This window comes from Physella acuta, unplaced genomic scaffold (genome assembly GCF_028476545.2).
Source record: "Physella acuta isolate Inbredline_101_S28 unplaced genomic scaffold, ASM2847654v3 ptg000186l, whole genome shotgun sequence".
NCBI lineage: Eukaryota > Metazoa > Mollusca > Gastropoda > Physidae > Physella > Physella acuta.
This window is the reverse complement of record NW_026731705.1, coordinates 630,400-650,453: the sequence shown is the minus strand read 5'-3', so window position 1 is coordinate 650,453 and position 20,054 is coordinate 630,400. Positions and strand designations below refer to the sequence as shown.

Here is a 20,054-nt window from a genome sequence, read left to right as displayed (position 1 = left end):
TCTCTCACCTGACGTCTCTCACCTGATGTCTCTCACCTGACGTCTCTCACCTGATGTCTCTCACCTGATGTCTCTCACCTGATGTCTCTTACCTGATGTCTCTCACACAACTTGAAAATTTGTAACAGACGCGGCGCAAGCTTTGCCATTTAAACATGAATTAACTAATTGACTAAGGTTTGGCAATTTAATTTAGTCTGTCTGTGCATCAGATATTTTATTCTCCTGTGCATTAGGTATTTTATTTTGTCCGTATTCGCATCAAATATTTTGTGTCCGTATTCGCATCAAATATTGTTTGTCCGTATTCGCATCAAACATTTTTTGTCCGTATTCGCATCAAATATTTTTTGTCCGTATTCGCATCAAATATTTTTTGTCCGTATTCGCATCAAATATTTTTTTGTCCGTATTCGCATCAAACATTTTTTGTCCGTATTCGCATCAAATATTTTTTGTCCGTATTCGCATCAAATATTTTTTTGTCCGTATTCGCATCAAATATTTTTTGTCCGTATTCGCATCAAATATTTTTTGTCCGTATTCGCATCAAACATTTTTTGTCCGTATTCGCATCAAATATTTTTTGTCCGTATTCGCATCAAATATTTTTTTGTCCGTATTCGCATCAAACATTTTTTTGTCCGTATTCGCATCAAATATTTTTTGTCCGTATTCGCATCAAATATTTTTTTGTCCGTATTCGCATCAAATATTTTTTGTCCGTATTCGCATCAAATATTTTTTTGTCCGTATTCGCATCAAATATTTTTTTGTCCGTATTCGCATCAAATATTTTTTTGTCCGTATTCGCATCAAATAATTTTTGTCCGTATTCGCATCAAATATTTTTTTGTCCGTATTCGCATCAAATATTTTTTGTCCGTATTCGCATCAAATATTTTTTTGTCCGTATTCGCATCAAATATTTTTTTGTCCGTATTCGCATCAAATATTTTTTTGTCCGTATTCGCATCAAATATTTTTTGTCCGTATTCGCATCAAATATTTTTGTCCGTATTCGCATCAAATATTTTTTTGTCCGTATTCGCATCAAATATTTTTTTGTCCGTATTCGCATCAAATATTTGATTTCCTCCCTATGTGCATCCGATATTTTATTTTTTCAGTCTGAAGTTTCCTCCCCCCCCCCCCCCCCCCACCCCCATCCTACAAAGTTTTTGATAACATAAACTTATGTCAGGTTGGCGGAAACACATTTTGGCGCCACTGACTGAAACACATTTTGGCACCACTGACTGAAACACATTTTGGCGCCACTGACTGAAACACATTTTGGCGCCACTGACTGAAACACATTTTGGCGCCACTGACTGAAACACATTTTGGCGCCACTGACTGAAACACATTTTGGCGCCACTGACTGAAACACATTTTGGCGCCACTGACTGAAACACATTTTGGCGCCACTGACTGAAACACATTTTGGCGCCACTGACTGAAACACATTTTGGCGCCACTGACTGAAACACATTTTGGCGCCACTGACTGAAACACATTTTGGCGCCACTGACTGAAACACATTTAGGCGCCACTGACTGAAACACATTTTGACGCCACTGACTGAAACATATTTTGTCCATCTGTTTCAGCTCCCAAGTACGCTCCGGTTGCTGACATTTATTTCGTCATCGATTCTTTTGGAAGTATCGGCGACGTCAGTTACGCGAAAGAGCTGAACTTTGTTGTGGAGCTGACGGAACATTTCAACATTGGCTACACGGCTGTTCGCTTCAGTGCCATGCTGTTCTCAGATCGACACAGATGTTGTTTACTCTAGAGACACAGACACACGCCAGCATTAAACAGGCAGGTACAGCCTCTGTTGTGTGCGGGCTGCTGTAACTAGATACACAGACACACGCCATTATTAAACAGGTAGGTACAGCCTCAGTTGTGTGCTGTAGCTAGATACACAGACACACCAGCATTAAACAGGTAGGTACAGCCTCAGTTGTGTGCTGTAGCTAGATACACAGACACACGCCATCATTAAACAGGTAGGTACAGCCTCAGTTGTGTGCGGGCTGCTGTAGCTAGATACACAGACACGCCAGCATTAAACAGGTAGGTACAGCCTCAGTTGTGTGCTGTAGCTAGATACACAGACACACACTAGCATTAAACAGGTAGGTACAGCCTCAGTTGTGTGCTGTAGCTAGATACACAGACACGCCAGCATTAAACAGGTAGGTACAGCCTCAGTTGTGTGCTGTAGCTAGATACACAGACACACACTAGCATTAAACAGGTAGGTACAGCCTCAGTTGTGTGCGGGCTGCTGTAGCTAGATACACAGACACCCGCCAGCATTAAACAGGTAGGTACAGCCTCAGTTGTGTGCTGTAGCTAGATACACAGACACACACCAGCATTAAACAGGTAGGTACAGCCTCAGTTGTTTGCGGGCTGCTGTAGCTAGAATGTATCACAACACTGATATAATCTATCACAACACTGACGTCATGTATCACAACACTGATATAATCTATCACAACACTGACGTAATGTATCACAACACTAATTTATTAATAAAGTAAGAGATGGTTTGGTCAGCTGGTTGAGCAGACGTGAGACGACTGCTAACCTGAAAGTCTCGAGTTCGAATCCCGGGTTCATGTCAGTAGTATGTCTCTAAGTCCACCCAGCTCTGATGGGTAACTTACTCATGTTAGAGAAAGTAAAGGCGGGATGGCATAGTGCTGACCACACGATCCCTTCATAAGCCGAGGTAACTGAAACAGGTGAACTCTACTTCACCTGCCCCATGGACCGTCAGATTAGAAAGGGTACTTATAACAAAGATATAAAAAGATTATTATTATATAAAAATATAACAAAAATTATATTGTCGCCGTTTTCAGTACCGATGTCTATAGTTACCGAATTTTTTCTTTAAATACTGCCTTTTCTGACGGACGGTTCAAGGAGGAATTCAAGTTTAAAATCATCTGTTTTGCTGAACTCTAAATACGAAGAGTTAATGTAGTTAATTATCCTACAGGCAATACTCTATACTGAGTGGCTTCAAATGTTTGCTTCTGGTCAGGTACTAATTAGAGCTGAGTGGATTCAGGGAAGTGCTTGTGGCTAGAGACTGTAAATTAAACATTTTCTTAATTTTTGCAATACTGAGCTCTTTTAACTTGTTGTAGTGTACACAGTGCTACACTTAAGTGCACTGTGCTACACTTAAGTGCACCGTGCTACACTTAAGTGCACTGTGCTACACTTAAGTACACAGTGCTATACTTAAGTACACCGTGCTACACTTAAGTACACAGTGCTACACTTAAGTGCACCGTGCTACACTTAAGTACACAGTGCTACACTTAAGTACACAGTGCTATACAAAGTATATAGTGCTAAATTTTATGTGTTCACTGCTGCACTCAATTGACGTACATACTAGTACAATTACACTTGTACAACCTGCTGTACACACTACCATTCACACTGTGCCAGATAAATACCAGCTATCACAAGGACGTCATCATCAATCTAATGAACAAATTAGGGCAACAAATCTGACTTAAAGATCACATTTAATTAGAGCACCAAATCTGACTTAAAGAACACATTTAATTAGTGCATTAAGTTCGATACATTTTACACGACCAACTTTTTATTTATTTTCTAAGATCCTCCACCCGTCATTAAAACGGGGTCATAGAAACAGCTTAACTCTACTTCATCTATCCTACTGACCTTTTGAATTAATTACGACTCAATGTTTAAAATAAACCGGGAGAGATCTCCCCTAAACTTTCTCGATTATTCTAATATAACACTACGGGGGATGGCAACTCGGGATATAGACTTCTAGACATGATTTTTAATCCATTTTAAATACTCAAACTTTTTAAAATAGAATATAATTTCGTAGAAAAAAGAATTGCACACTAAGTGAACGCTAAATAAAGATGTGCATAAAAGTGCGCAATATTATTAGTACTTTATAAATTTACATGCGTTTTTGGAGAAATCGGAAATAGCGTAAATTAGTACTTTCGGTCAACGGAAGTTACTCAAAATTTGACAGAAGGTAGAAAATTACATCTTTTACTTACATATCAAATTTCATTTATCTATCTGAAATAGTACTCAAGCAATAGGCTTTTGAAAAATTCAAAGTAGAAAAAGTACCACTTTCGGTTATCGGAAATCGCTCAAAAGTTGATACGGATCTACGATTTTGATAAAAAACTTACATATGAAATTTCATCAACCTAGCTGTAACGGTACTCAAGTTATTGTGTTTACACACAGACACACACACACACACACAGACAGACAGACACACAGACATACGGACAAGATTGCAAAATTATGTTTTTCCGTATCAGTTAGGTGTAAAACGATTACAAGACTATACTTCGAATATATGAGAAAGTAAAAATTGTGTTTCTTTAAATCAAGTTCTTCTACATTAGTTTCCATCAGTTAAAAAGTTTCCTCAAAGATTTAGTCTACGAATGTACATTTCAGCTCTGAAAGTGAAAAACCTTAAAATTAATGTTTTTTTAAAATTCATTAGATGTCATTACTTTTATGTTAAACTTGAGAAGCAAAGTAAAATCTAGATGTCTTTTCACAAATGAATATTAAATTGACTCAGAAAGGTACATAATTCAAGTTTCTTAAGTAATTTTCTAATTTAACTGTTACTTCCCATATACCGTAAAGTTAAAAGCTTTATTAAATTACTTTATTTCGTTTAAAACTTTAATGTCACGAGAAGACATCTGTTTTAAATATTTTTTATTTAGCATCTTTTGGGCTTTTAAATGTATCCATATTTTAATACTATTTATCGTTAGATGAAATACTAGCATAAACTCGCACTTAAAACTTTAGGTTGCCATAGAAACAAATGTGAGAATAAAACCATGTTAAATTCCCAATAACTATAACATTTTTCAAGCAAAAAAAAAATTGATTCAAATGTATGCTTTTCTACAAAGATGTACGTTTCTCACGTTGTTTTTTTTAAATTGCAATAACTTGTATACATTTTAAATACAAAATTTTACGCAAAATAATATACACAATAAGGTGATGACACTACATAGACACAAATATTTATTCGAACAAACAGAACAATGTAGACATTGTAATGGTTAATTCATGTGAAAAATTTCATTTTTGTGTGACAATGACTAACAGAAACTTAGGGATTAAAATTGTGGAAAATGTGTAAATATAAGAAATAATAAAACGGTGAAGACTAAGAAATGGAACTGTTATAAAAATATTACAGGAAACGATTAAAATAGCTTGTGGTCTGTGGACCTTAATAGCTGCATTACACTTTACAGGTTTTTATTTGCCTGCTATACACTTTTTTTGTTAAAAAGTTAATTCAGTTATAAAGACCCATAACTACACTGTATTAGAAAAATGTAGAAAACCATTATAGCCGGGTAGTTTGTGTGATGAGGATTTAAAGTGTTTAAATTAAGTTGGTCTGGCTAAGTCTACTGATTAATGATTACTTTTTAGATCTATACACATACATTGATCTAAGTCTACTGATTAATGATTACTTTTGAGATCTACACACATACATTAATATAAGTCTACTGATTAATGATTACTATTTAGATCTATACACATAAATTAATCTAAGTCTACTGATTAATGATTACTTTTGAGATCTATACACATACATTGATATAAAATAAGGCAAAAACAAAATAAAGCATTTTTCACATACTCTGAGCGTAAAGCACATGCAACAAATTCCCATGGATATGGTGTCGTGTTGAGTGTTGTAAGTCAATGTGAATTCAGCTAGGTCGGTTGTCAACCGGTGCGGCACCTTTTGGTGTCGTCCCCCCCTTCGAAATTTGAAAAATTATGGAAAATATAATTAATCATTTTTCTTCAATTTATTTTGCAAAGCTTTAGTCTTGGTGTTACCCGGTGTGATAATAATTAGATATCTGACTTTGTGTTATAATAATTAGATATCTGACTTTGTGTGACATAAAACAAAAAATAATTACATGGACACAATTTTAAATTATTTAAAGGTAAAGTATTCATGTTTCTTAAAGATATTTTCTATTTTAATTGTTATTTCCCTTTGACCGCTGTTGGCATTGTTTTTAACCACCTACTCGTTGGTTCAAGCTTTTGTCTGTTTACAACAGACACGACATAAAAAAATTGTTTTTGTTTCATATGTTTAATGGTTTTTCATATGTCAATATGTTGATATAATTTTCTTTATAGACGAAAATAGCAGAAAGATTTTTCTAGAAGTTCAGGTTGCTATTGATGTGATAATTAACTCATATTCAATTCACTAATACATTTTATAGATCCAAACTTTAGCGTCAATATTGAGAGTAAAATTTAAAGTTCCGTTACAAACATGGCGATCTACGGGAAAGGTGAAGTAGAGTTCACTTGTTTTTGTGACCTCGGTATATGAAGCAGCCTTTACTTTTCCTAACGTGAGTCAGGTACCCATTAGAGCTGGGTGGACTCTGGGACGTTCTACTGACCATGTTCCAACTTTAGCGTCAATATTGAGAGTCGCTAGATCCAAACTTTAGCGTCAATATTGAGAGTCGCTAGATCCCAATTTTAGCGTCAATATTGAGTCGCTAGATCCCAATTTTAGCGTCAATATTGAGTCGCTAGATCCCAATTTTAGCGTCAATATTGAGTCGCTAGATCCCAATTTTAGCGTCAATATTGAGAGTCGCTAGATCCAAACTTTAGCGAAAATATTGAGAGTGGCTAGATCCCAACTTTAGCGTCAATATTGAGAGTCGCTAGATCCTAACTTTAGCGTCAATATTGAGAGTCGCTAGATCCAAACGTTAGCGTCAATATTGAGAGTCGCTAGATTCAAACTTTAGCGTCATTCTTGAATCGCTAGATGCAAACTTTAGCGTCAATATTGAGAGTCGCTAGATCCAAACTTTAGCGTCAATATTGAGAGTCGCTAGTTCCCAACTTTAGCGATAATATTGAGAGTCGCTAGATCCAAACGTTAGCGTCAATATTGAGAGTCGCTTCACACAAAATACAAACATATACAAAAATGAAAACGAGTTGATTTAAAACTGTTTATTTACAATTATATTGACATAATTTTTTTTACATTTTTATTCATTTACTCCCAATCCAACAATCAACAACTTTTTCTCTGATAAAAATAATGAGATAATTAATTAAAATTTTAATAAACTCTACAATAATGTCAAGAAATATTTTAAGAGCAGACTTGCAACAGGCGCCATGTTTGTTTAAAAAAAAATTGTAAATGTGTTACTTTTAATTTGATACTATTTGAAATTTGCAATATTTAGGCCTATCAATGTATAATTAGTTACTGTCAGCAATATTATATACATTGCTGTTTATTTAACTAAAGTACTCAATGACAGCTGATTGATTATGAATATTCAGTGATTTAGATTTAACCTGTTTTTTTCTCTCATAATCATTAGGTAAAAATGACTTCACTGACATGCTTAGCTTGCAATGTGGGGTTTGAGCATATTGCTCTAGGGCGGTTACACTACAAAACAGATTGGCATCGCTACAACCTGAAACGAAAGGTTGCAAATCTTGCTCCTGTAACATTGGAAAAATTTCAAGAACGCCAACAGACGCCAATTCGTTTGTTTGTCGAGTGGAAGGTTACTAAAAGCTAAATTTAAAAGAAAGAACACGGTAATTAACACTATACTTAACTAATTGCTATGTTTGTTTACATTCTAGAAAAGACAGACATTCAACAGGCGCCATGTTTGTTTACATTCTAGAAAAGACAGACATCCATCAGGCGCCATGTTTGTTTACATTCTAGAAAAGACAGACATCCATCAGGCGCCATGTTTGTTTACATTCTAGAAAAGACAGACATCCAACAGGCGCCATGTTTGTTTACATTCTAGATAAGACTGACATCCAACAGGCGCCATGTTTGTTTACATTCTAGAAAAGACAGACATCCAACAGGCGCCATGTTTGTTTACATTCTAGAAAAGACAGACATTCAACAGACGCCATGTTAGTTTACATTCTAGAAAAGACAGACATCCATCAGGCGCCATGTTTGTTTACATTCTAGAAAAGACAGACATCCATCAGGCGCCATGTTTGTTTACATTCTAGAAAAGACAGACATCCAACAGGCGCCATGTTTGTTTACATTCTAGATAAGACTGACATCCAACAGGCGCCATGTTTGTTTACATTCTAGAAAAGACAGACATTCAACAGGCGCCATGTTTGTTTACATTCTAGAAAAGACAGACATTAAACAGGCGCCATGTTTGTTTACATTCTAGATAAGACTGACATCCAACAGGCGCCATGTTTGTTTACATTCTAGAAAAGACAGACATTCAACAGGCGCCATGTTTGTTTACATTCTAGAAAAGACAGACATTCAACAGACGCCATGCTTGTTTACATTCTATACAAGAGCAGACAACTACCACTCCACCCACCGCCCACTATAATTTAATCCACCAGAGTTAACTCCACTGTGGGGATGTTCAGACGTCCAGCCCCACCCCAGTCTGTAGACCGTAGCCCCACTGCTACCTGGGCAGGTGGACGTTGTGTACGTGTACCTGATCCAGTCATCATCCACCACCTGCCTGTCCACCCAGTGACCTACAGAGACCTGCTTAGAACAGCCATGAGGATGTGACACTATAATGGTCAGCTTGTCCACATCTCTGCGACTCTTGTATTTGTCCTCTACTTTATCACATAGACCATAAAACCGCCCCCACATCTCCTTCAGTTTATCACCTAAATCTATGTCATGTGTCGCACAATGCAAGAAACACAAGTCTCTCTCGGTGTCTAACACATCCACCATCCACCCATAAATCTTGACCACTGGACTTTTATCATCATCAAACCACAACCTACAGCTGGACTGTCTCGCCTCACTCTCATCAAAAACCACATCCATCAGGCGCCATGTTTGTTTACATTCTAGAAAAGACAGACATCCATCAGGCGCCATGTTTGTTTACATTCTAGAAAAGACAGACATTAAACAGGCGCCATGTTTGTTTACATTCTAGATAAGACTGACATCCAACAGGCGCCATGTTTGTTTACATTCTAGAAAAGACAGACATTCAACAGGCGCCATGTTTGTTTACATTCTAGAAAAGACAGACATCCAACAGGCGCCATGTTTGTTTACATTCTAGAACAGACAGACATTCAACAGGCGCCATGTTTGCTTACATTCTAGAAAAGACAGACATTCAACAGGCGCCATGTTTGTTTACATTCTAGAAAAGACTGACATCCAACAGGCGCCATGTTTGTTTACATTCTAGAAAAGACAGACATTCAACAGGCGCCATGTTTGTTTACATTCTAGAAAAGACAGACATTAAACAGGCGCCATGTTTGTTTACATTCTAGATAAGACTGACATCCAACAGGCGCCATGTTTGTTTACATTCTAGAAAAGACAGACATTCAACAGGCGCCATGTTTGTTTACATTCTAGAAAAGACAGACATTCAACAGACGCCATGCTTGTTTACATTCTATACAAGAGCAGACAACTACCACTCCACCCACCGCCCACTATAATTTAATCCACCAGAGTTAACTCCACTGTGGGGATGTTCAGACGTCCAGCCCCACCCCAGTCTGTAGACCGTAGCCCCACTGCTACCTGGGCAGGTGGACGTTGTGTACGTGTACCTGATCCAGTCATCATCCACCACCTGCCTGTCCACCCAGTGACCTACAGAGACCTGCTTAGAACAGCCATGAGGATGTGACACTATAATGGTCAGCTTGTCCACATCTCTGCGACTCTTGTATTTGTCCTCTACTTTATCACATAGACCATAAAACCGCCCCCACATCTCCTTCAGTTTATCACCTAAATCTATGTCATGTGTCGCACAATGCAAGAAACACAAGTCTCTCTCGGTGTCTAACACATCCACCATCCACCCATAAATCTTGACCACTGGACTTTTATCATCATCAAACCACAACCTACAGCTGGACTGTCTCGCCTCACTCTCATCAAAAACCACATGTCTGGCTGTCTCCACATGAACCTCCCACCACACTTTGCTGGGTGTGTCCGAGTGGTCACATTCAGGACATGGACAAGTTCTGTAGGTCTCAAATGTCTGGTCCATCCCCTCTGTGTACTTGGTCACCCCAAACACCCTCCCAGTCCCTGTCCTCAGTGAGTTCTGTCCCTTGGTGTTGTAGCAAGGATATGGATCTTTAGTGCCTGGTACAAACTCTGGTCTGTCTGGACTGGTCAACTTAACGGCTATCCTGACAGTTAGGTCAGCAATGGCTTTTGTGTGGTCATACACATCTTTGTCATGGTAACCAGAAGGAAAATGCTCAAGACTTAACTGATTTACAGGTACAAAGTTTTTATGGCCAGGATTTTTCTTGCAGTCTGCCAGGTGTGTGTGTAGATCTACCTCACCTTGACCTTCAAGACATTCTTGTACTTCATGTGTACCTATACAGGTAAACAAAACAATTTTATTACTGTAAACATTTCATTGGCTGTTAAACTTTCACAAACATAAAACATGAAAACTATCCACAACATCCAACTGTCACAACCATCTCAACCATCACCATCTTAAGATACTCATCCAGTAAACATTTCAAACTACAGAATGTTCCAACATAAGGACTTCATCAGCACAAAACTTAGTAAGCATGTGTGAGCGGGTGAATGGATTATTTATTTTGTATTAATTTTATTTGTTGCGAATCTGGGAGTGCATGGTGGTCCAATGGGGAACAGGCCACGGGGTTCCCCTTCCGTCCGAAGTGGTCAGTATATAAACTGACCACTCGGGTAATTTCTTCCTTTTTTTGACCGCCAGAATGTAGGTCAGGTCAGCTTGGGTGGTCGCGCTTTGTGCGTTGGAGTGAGGTTGCTTGGGCAACTTGGCTGGGTGTTTTGTATATATTGTTTTGTACGTAATGTCCTCTACGTAATGTATTGTACGTAGTGGTTGTACGCTGTGTTTTGTGGGAGGTATTTGTTTGGTGTGGACTTTTGGATGTCGAGAATGGATGAAGGGAGGTTTCTGTGTGTCAGGGCCTGGACCATCCTAGACATCATAAGTCGGCGCAACACCAGCAAATGGTCAAACGTAATGTTTTGTTTGATGTAAAAAGTTTGTTTCGTTTGGTTCTGTTTTGTGTCAGTTTTATCTATTCTTTTTTTATAACTTTTGGTTCCATGCAATAAATTTTATTAAATTGTTAAAAGTTTTGTTTTATTTTAGTAGCTTATTATTTAGACTAAGGTTAGGGTTTAACCACTGTGGGTTCTACCACGGTTGCACTGACCGGACAGATTAGTTAGTTAAGCCTAGAAGGGTAGATTTTAAGGTATCCCCCCCTAGCAGGGCTTACAAATTGGTAGCACGAGTGGGGTCAGTGCTTTAGTCTAGTTAAATTTTTGTTTTTTTGTACTAGGGCTAGTGTAGCTTAGTTAAATTTTTTTGTTTTTGATAGGCCCTTTATGGAACCATATGTGTTTAGTTTTTGTTTAGTGTAGGAGTTGTTTGTTGTTAAAACACCCAGTCAGGTTGGCGGAGAGACGTGCCTCGACGAGCCTTCAGTGTGCGTGGCTGGACAAGGCACGGTGTGTGGCACTGGACCTGGCGTGTGATGAAGATGGCGGCATCGTGTGGTCTAGACTGGACAACACACACGGGCGTGGCGCGGATCTGGTGTGTACGGCAGACCGGTGAACAACGAGAGGCCTATGACGTCAATTCCTTGACCCACAACGAGGGCTACTGGACACCCGCCCCACAGGTGTGTCGAAGCGGAGGCACGATCGTTGGGGGCGGGTAACAGTCGGAGAGCCAGTGGGGCAAGGCGGTTGCGTCACCACTTGGCCCAACCAAGCGGACGCTCCCCACCAACGAGAGGCCAATGACGTCAATTCCTTGACCCACAAAGAGGGCTACTGGACACCCGCCCCACAGGTGTGTCGAAGCGGAGGCACGATCGTTGGGGGCGGGTAACAGTCGGAGAGCCAGTGGGTCAAGGCGGTTGCATCATCTCCGGACCAAACAAGCGGACGTTTTACCGGTGGTCTTACGCTGAGGCCAGAACCAGAACACGGTGTGTTGTGTAGTGGACCCAGGTGGACGGGATGGACAGGCAATGTGTGCCATTAGTAGCGGGCGGGTCTAGCCTGACCCTCCCCCCTTGCCCTTCCGGATGAATGACCGACAGGACTAGTAGCGCGAATCAGCCTTCAGTGAAGGGAGCACTATCTTGGTGCCTTGAGTTTTTTTAGGGAGCACAGGAGCAAGATTAATGTTAATGGAAATTGTTTTTTTGCATTCAAGCTTATAGGCTTGGTGTAAGAGATGGGTGCATGTTTTATTTTAAGATTGTTATATGTATTTTTTTGTCTTACAGGGACTGTAAGATTTTTAAAAGGGGTGAATGTGAGCGGGTGAATGGATTATTTATTTTGTATTAATTTTATTTGTTGCGAATCTGGGAGTGCATGGTGGTCCAATGGGGAACAGGCCACGGGGTTCCCCTTCCGTCCGAAGTGGTCAGTATATAAACTGACCACTCGGGTAATTTCTTCCTTTTTTTGACCGCCAGAATGTAGGTCAGGTCAGCTTGGGTGGTCGCGCTTTGTGCGTTGGAGTGAGGTTGCTTGGGCAACTTGGCTGGGTGTTTTGTATATATTGTTTTGTACGTAATGTCCTCTACGTAATGTATTGTACGTAGTGGTTGTACGCTGTGTTTTGTGGGAGGTATTTGTTTGGTGTGGACTTTTGGATGTCGAGAATGGATGAAGGGAGGTTTCTGTGTGTCAGGGCCTGGACCATCCTAGACATCATAAGTCGGCGCAACACCAGCAAATGGTCAAACGTAATGTTTTGTTTGATGTAAAAAGTTTGTTTCGTTTGGTTCTGTTTTGTGTCAGTTTTATCTATTCTTTTTTTATAACTTTTGGTTCCATGCAATAAATTTTATTAAATTGTTAAAAGTTTTGTTTTATTTTAGTAGCTTATTATTTAGACTAAGGTTAGGGTTTAACCACTGTGGGTTCTACCACGGTTGCACTGACCGGACAGATTAGTTAGTTAAGCCTAGAAGGGTAGATTTTATCTTGGTGCCTTGAGTTTTTTTAGGGAGCACAGGAGCAAGATTAATGTTAATGGAAATTGTTTTTTTGCATTCAAGCTTATAGGCTTGGTGTAAGAGATGGGTGCATGTTTTATTTTAAGATTGTTATATGTATTTTTTTGTCTTACAGGGACTGTAAGATTTTTAAAAGGGGTGAATGTGAGCGGGTGAATGGATTATTTATTTTGTATTAATTTTATTTGTTGCGAATCTGGGAGTGCATGGTGGTCCAATGGGGAACAGGCCACGGGGTTCCCCTTCCGTCCGAAGTGGTCAGTATATAAACTGACCACTCGGGTAATTTCTTCCTTTTTTTGACCGCCAGAATGTAGGTCAGGTCAGCTTGGGTGGTCGCGCTTTGTGCGTTGGAGTGAGGTTGCTTGGGCAACTTGGCTGGGTGTTTTGTATATATTGTTTTGTACGTAATGTCCTCTACGTAATGTATTGTACGTAGTGGTTGTACGCTGTGTTTTGTGGGAGGTATTTGTTTGGTGTGGACTTTTGGATGTCGAGAATGGATGAAGGGAGGTTTCTGTGTGTCAGGGCCTGGACCATCCTAGACATCATAAGTCGGCGCAACACCAGCAAATGGTCAAACGTAATGTTTTGTTTGATGTAAAAAGTTTGTTTCGTTTGGTTCTGTTTTGTGTCAGTTTTATCTATTCTTTTTTTATAACTTTTGGTTCCATGCAATAAATTTTATTAAATTGTTAAAAGTTTTGTTTTATTTTAGTAGCTTATTATTTAGACTAAGGTTAGGGTTTAACCACTGTGGGTTCTACCACGGTTGCACTGACCGGACAGATTAGTTAGTTAAGCCTAGAAGGGTAGATTTTAAGGTATCCCCCCCCTAGCAGGGCTTACACATGCAGGAAATTACCTTTTTTAAGACCAATTTTCTCCAAACAAATGGACATTACCTTTAAAATATGTTGATAAGTCCTCTCCACTGACCATACTGTTGTGGACATCTAGACTATCCTCTCCACTGGCCATACTGTTGTGGTCATCTAGACTATCCAAGTTAATTCCTGTTAAATAAACCACAACACAAAGATTTGACACATTGTCTACATCAGCACTAAACCATGGCTGTACACTTGATTAAGTTAAAAGATAATTAACAAACTTACCTGTAACTTAATTTGACAGATCTCTACTGGCCTTTACTGTAGTCTTATGGTCATCTGTGGCAGCTGTTTGATTGAAATAACCTTGACCTTTACATCACATTCAGCAGATGTCAGTCACTCTGAAATAGTTAAAAATATTTTGACTTTTTAAAGAAAGAAGTTTATTATATGGTAGCTTGACTAGTCATCAACCAATGTTTCTTTACAAACTACATAACAATAGCCACTGGTCAATGATATGGCAAACAGAATTCAGTATGATGGTCAACTTTAAAAGATTAAGATTAAATACATTGAGACCAACATACAACATATAATGTAACTGACCTTTGAACTTCCCACTTGACTTTAAGACAACACCAGACAGCACACACCACTATGGAAGATCCTTCAGGCTCTGGAGAGAAAAATAAAATTAAAGTGGAACTGTCATTAGCATAGAACTACAGAATGACAACTTTTATGATGGAACTGTCATTAGCATACAACTACAGAATGCCAACATTTATGATGGAACTGTCATTAGCATAGAACTACAGAATGCCAACATTTATGATGGAACTGTCATTAGCATAGAACTACAGAATGACATTTATGATGGAACTGTCATTAGCATAGAACTACAGAATGACAACATTTATGATGGAACTGTCATTAGCATAGAACTACAGAATGACAACATTTATGATGGAACTGTCATTAGCATAGAACTACAGAATGACAACATTTATGATGGAACTGTCATTAGCATAGAACTACAGAATGCCAACATTTATGATGGAACTGTCATTAGCATAGAACTACAGAATGACAACATTTATGATGGAACTGTCATTAGCATAGAACTACAGAATGACAACATTTATGATGGATTATGAAAAGAAGAACACAACATGTTTCTTAAAAAAGGTTTTTGCTGAAGACATTACTGAGAATAGTTTTTATTTTCCTGGTAATTTTAAATGAAGTCTTTTATAAAAAATATACGGCTGAGAATAATAACTTATGGTAATAAAAGCATTTATTGTGACTGGGGAGTGAGGTATAGATTGAGAGAGCAGTGCCATTCTTATTGTGTTATATTTTCATTAAAAATATGGTTTAAGATTAGCTTTTAGGTTCATGTTTGCTATGTTGGTCATAGAGACATAGATCAACTGATCAATTATCATTATGCACTGTAATTAAATATATGCTATAGCTATATTCATAGACCTAGTAATTTTTAAATAAATAATATTAATAATGCATCAGTTTAGTCAGTAGTTCATATTGCTATTCAGCTGTCAATTACCATTTAAAATTCGCATAGAATAAATATCAGGTGAAATAGGATGTTCTTTTTAATAAAATTAATTTTAATTCCCAGTTTCCATCATACATTTCCCAAGTTTTTTTTTTTCTAAGCAAAAATCTAAGGGACATGTTTTTTTTCTTATTTTCAGATATGCCATTAACCCTTTCCCCGGCAACATATTTGGTACCCTGTCCCCGGCAACTGGGTGGATTACACCCAAAGACTTTCTTATAGTTAATTGTTTTCTTTGTTCATTGTGGGGTGGGTAACAATACTGACACAGTTGAGGTATTCAGGGCATTGTGGCCACGGGGAACACAAGACATGTTGTTGTCAATGGGAGAGCTGTAATATGATACTACAGGTTGATGGGATTCTCAAGCAAGAGTAACCTGTGGGTGGACACATGTAGTGATTTATACTCTTTGCTGGAGCTCTGACTTGCAGTTACAGACAGAACTGTAGTTTAGAGTTACAATAGGTTAATGAAATGCAGGGGTAAGATTGCCTGTGGGAGGACATATATAGTGATTTGTACTCTTTTAGGGAGCCCTGGAATGTAGATAGAGACATTCGAGCCTTTTAGAGTAACTTGACATTAACCTCAATAGGAGTACAAATGAGGACAAAAAGGCAAAACAACTTTGTAATGCTGCTTGAAAGTTAATACTGGGCAATTAATTGATCAAACTGGGAGTGGGGTGGGTGTTCTACAGGTTGTGACCCTGAGAGTAAGGTTTATAAATAGTCTTTTGTCTAAACTCAAGTGCTAATGATAAAGGAATATATTTGCCATTTTTAGTATAGCAGGTGAAAATGACCAACAAGTTTTGAGTCTGAACTATTAGTATCAGAGGTAGAAGATGAAGAACGGCAGCCATCAGTATCAGAGTTAGAAGATGAAGAATGGCAGCCATCAGTATCAAGCAGCTCTGATGAGAGGTCTACCCAATATACTGCATTTCAACTATCAATAATGTGTCAACAGTTGGCACTCATAATGAAATGAAACGGCTGGTGCAAAGTGAAGAAAAAGTAATATTTTCAGGAAAGACAAAGTAACAGTACACTAGACCACTGCCTGAAGTGCTAATCCCAGGAGATTTATAAACAGCCTGACCCTAAATATTTCTTCTGTGCATGAATACAAAAAATAATACAACCAATATTTGACTGCATTAGCAGGGATGGAGAGAAAGCAAGAGGAGACACTGGCACTCTGCAGAATAACAATTTAGTTGTACGTCAATTCAGTTCTGCTTATGGAAGTTTTTGAAGGGAGAATTTTCTATGAAGAGATTCAGCAACCTTCTGGGTCATATTCACTTTCACAACAATAACTAACAGTCTATCAGGCTCATTGTATATTTGCTCCCATTATGGTAGATATTCCATTCAAATTTAGAAAGGTGTTATGTTTCTGGAGAGATCATTACTAATTAGCAAGTGGTTGATTTTAGAGGTGGCAGTAGATTTATCCAAAACATACCAAGCAATTCCGATAAGTATGGAATTAAACTATTTTGGACCTGTGACTCATGTAACACCACTAAAAGGGTGCCCATATTTTATGAAAAAAAAAACTAAAGTTCCCTGCCAGCAAAAGGAAATGTCCTGTTATTTTAATTTTAACCAACAACTGTGCTCTCTGAGGTGCAAAATATCAAAACGTGTTAATGTTCTATTATTTTGTTACTAAAGCTGATTACTTCAATCCTGTTTGATATTTTTGTTACTCAAATATCTTCAGATTGTTAATTTATAGTTAAACTTTGAAAATGTAACACAATGACTTAACCCACAATGAGTAAAAACAAATTGTTAGAAGCCAGTTTATAAGTTATAAATATTTTTTCCATTCAAAATTGTGTACGGGTGTGTAGCACCCAGTTGCCAGGGACCGTATTAAAAAAAAACCCTCATAAAAAAAGTTTTTACGCATATTTTTAAAATTTACAACCTCCAATGTGTTCATCCCAACCACCTTATAGATGGGAATGAGGCTCATAAAAATTTATAAAACGAGACTCTAGATATGAGCAAAAATATAGCGACTTCGGGTCGATTACACCCAGTCGCCGGGGAAAGGGTTAATCATGTCACAAATGACTAAAAAATTAACAAACGTATTATACATAACCCTTTCATGAAAAACTGGAAAAAATAAAATTTTGATAACAGGGGGACTAATTATCTGATCTGATGGGTTCAAACCAGCACCTTCTAGCACAGCAGTCACCCACATTTTCACTTGACCACACACCTTCCTACTTAAATTGCTTGACCACACACCTTCCTACTTAAATTGCTTGACCACACACCATCCTACTTAAATTGCTTGACCACACACCTTCCTACTTAAATTACTTGACCACACACCTTCCTATTTAAATCACTTGACCACACACCTTCCTACTTAAATTGATGTTTTTATTATTAAATCTATCAAAAACAGTCACAACTGTGAATAGCCCTAAAAGTACTAATACAGCTATTCAGGCAGCTATTCTCAGTCGGCTGGGAATAACACTTGGTTCTTTATTTTTTATGTTAGCTAAATTTCTGGCATGATAATTTTAGTTTTAACGGATAGGCACCACGGATAAAAAAAATTTTTTTATTTAACTCATTTCTGGTTGTTTAATAAGTTCATATAATTATAGTTGTTAAACTATAGACAAAAATAATATATAGCCGTCAATAGCAGTACTGGTTGCCATGGAAACCGCGAAAAGGTGTGAAAACTAACACCTTTTCAAATCGCTAAGGCTTTGTTCCCATAAGAGGTTTTAAAAAGCGGATGAAAGATTTAGATGTCTCAAATCAAACTATACATTTCTACGTTTACTCATTGCGATAGCTTGTACTCAATTTTTTATACAAATTTTTACGTAAATTTATGTACAAAAATTAGGGGGTGGTGTTACATAAATATCAATATTTCCTAAAGTATTGTAGTAAACTTGATGTACAAACGTAGTTTTGTAGATGGTGTCATGCTGAATGCACGTGGAATGTTTTATTCTTGTATGACAAAGGGTTCCAAAGCCTTAGCTATTTGAATGTTGAATTTTGAGTAAAAATGCAAAGTTCAGAAAACGTGAAAGAAGAGCGGGAAAAGGCACAGTGTGTTTTCTCTCATAGAAAATAGAAAAAAAACGTCTTGTTATATGTGGAAGAACCATTTGTCTAATAACATACAATTTGATTTATGTTGTAAGTTTTAGACAGATTTTTTTATGTAAGCAGAAAATATGTATACAACAGGTAATGAATGTATGACTATTAAGTATTACACATCCTATCAATCGAGCGGTATTCTCAGAACATCTATCTTCAAACCAGATCAAGTTTTGTTTGTTAGCCGGTCTTCTCACTTCAAAATAATGTCTTTCTCTACTCAAATTGTAGCTTACACAAGTTTATTGCCTTATGATAATAGCCTACAACACAACACTGGGTACAACGCTTGAGGCTAGACACGCCCCCTCCACCCCACCCCACCGCTGGATAGTGCGTGAAGAACCGATGAGCCATAGATTACCAATGTTCATTCAACCGCGAATAACACATCTGTGTAGATAGGGTCAAGTACAGGCCTAAGTGAATGCTTCTCGGCTATCCTATCTAGTATTTACATTCGTTGCTACCACACTCTATACGGAGAGATGGACATACACAGTAACACATGTGTCGTATACAGTCCGGTGTAAAGCCTGATGAACGCGTTCAAGCCTATCACAGCATGCCGTAACTAGATTATAAACCGGCCGTTGGTTGAATGGCGAGAAGGGAATGAAGGGGGTAAAGGGGATGGACAGTACATTCTTCAAACTGATAGTCATGTCCATGACGCATTGTTTCAGCTTAGCATAAAGCGTACGAAACAGTGTTTAATATTGTTCCAGTGATAATCAACAGGGCATTTCTAGGCCACGTTTCAATTACTAAACTTAATGTTGTACTATAACTTTAAAACAACAAATAGAAGAGTATACGCAAATGATGTAAACAAACGAGACAGGCGATTGTTTTGTTTATCTAGAAACAAGATGGCTGCCTAGCACACGTGGTTAGTTGCAGCCTATCGTGAATTATTTTGATTTACTGTACTATAATATGATTGGTCAAGCGTATCAATGAATCTCTTCCCCTTCATAATTTTTACGCGCATGCCCTTATATGGAGTTTGATATAAAATTTTACTTTGTAGAAAACAACTTCTATCTCACTTATTTTTAGAACAAAAGAAAAGGTCACTACACCAGCGGGTACACGAGTGCTTGGCCCTTAGATTGCTGTAAAGTTTATGGTGCCTCGCGGGCCATAAATACATGTAATACCCGCTCGAAGATAGCCGCTGTCCGCGTAGTAGTGTGAAAACTTGCCGGGGGGGTACCATGTTTCACATCGCAATAAACGGATAACCGTAAGCTGTAGAA

General features: G+C 38.0%; 1 protein-coding gene across 1 annotated transcript in view; it reads right to left on the bottom strand.

The window, feature by feature from the left end:
• Positions 1–3,465: 3,465 nt before the first annotated feature.
• Positions 3,466–20,054, bottom strand: part of LOC131936746 (uncharacterized) — a 53,206-nt gene continuing 36,617 nt past the window's right edge. Inside the window, exons 3-4 of the mRNA XM_059293812.1 lie at positions 9,810–10,445; positions 3,466–3,522 (exon numbers count right to left, since the gene is read on the bottom strand). Of these exons, the coding sequence (XP_059149795.1) occupies positions 3,466–3,522; positions 9,810–10,445 (693 nt within the window). The remainder of the gene's footprint in view (positions 3,523–9,809; positions 10,446–20,054) is intronic.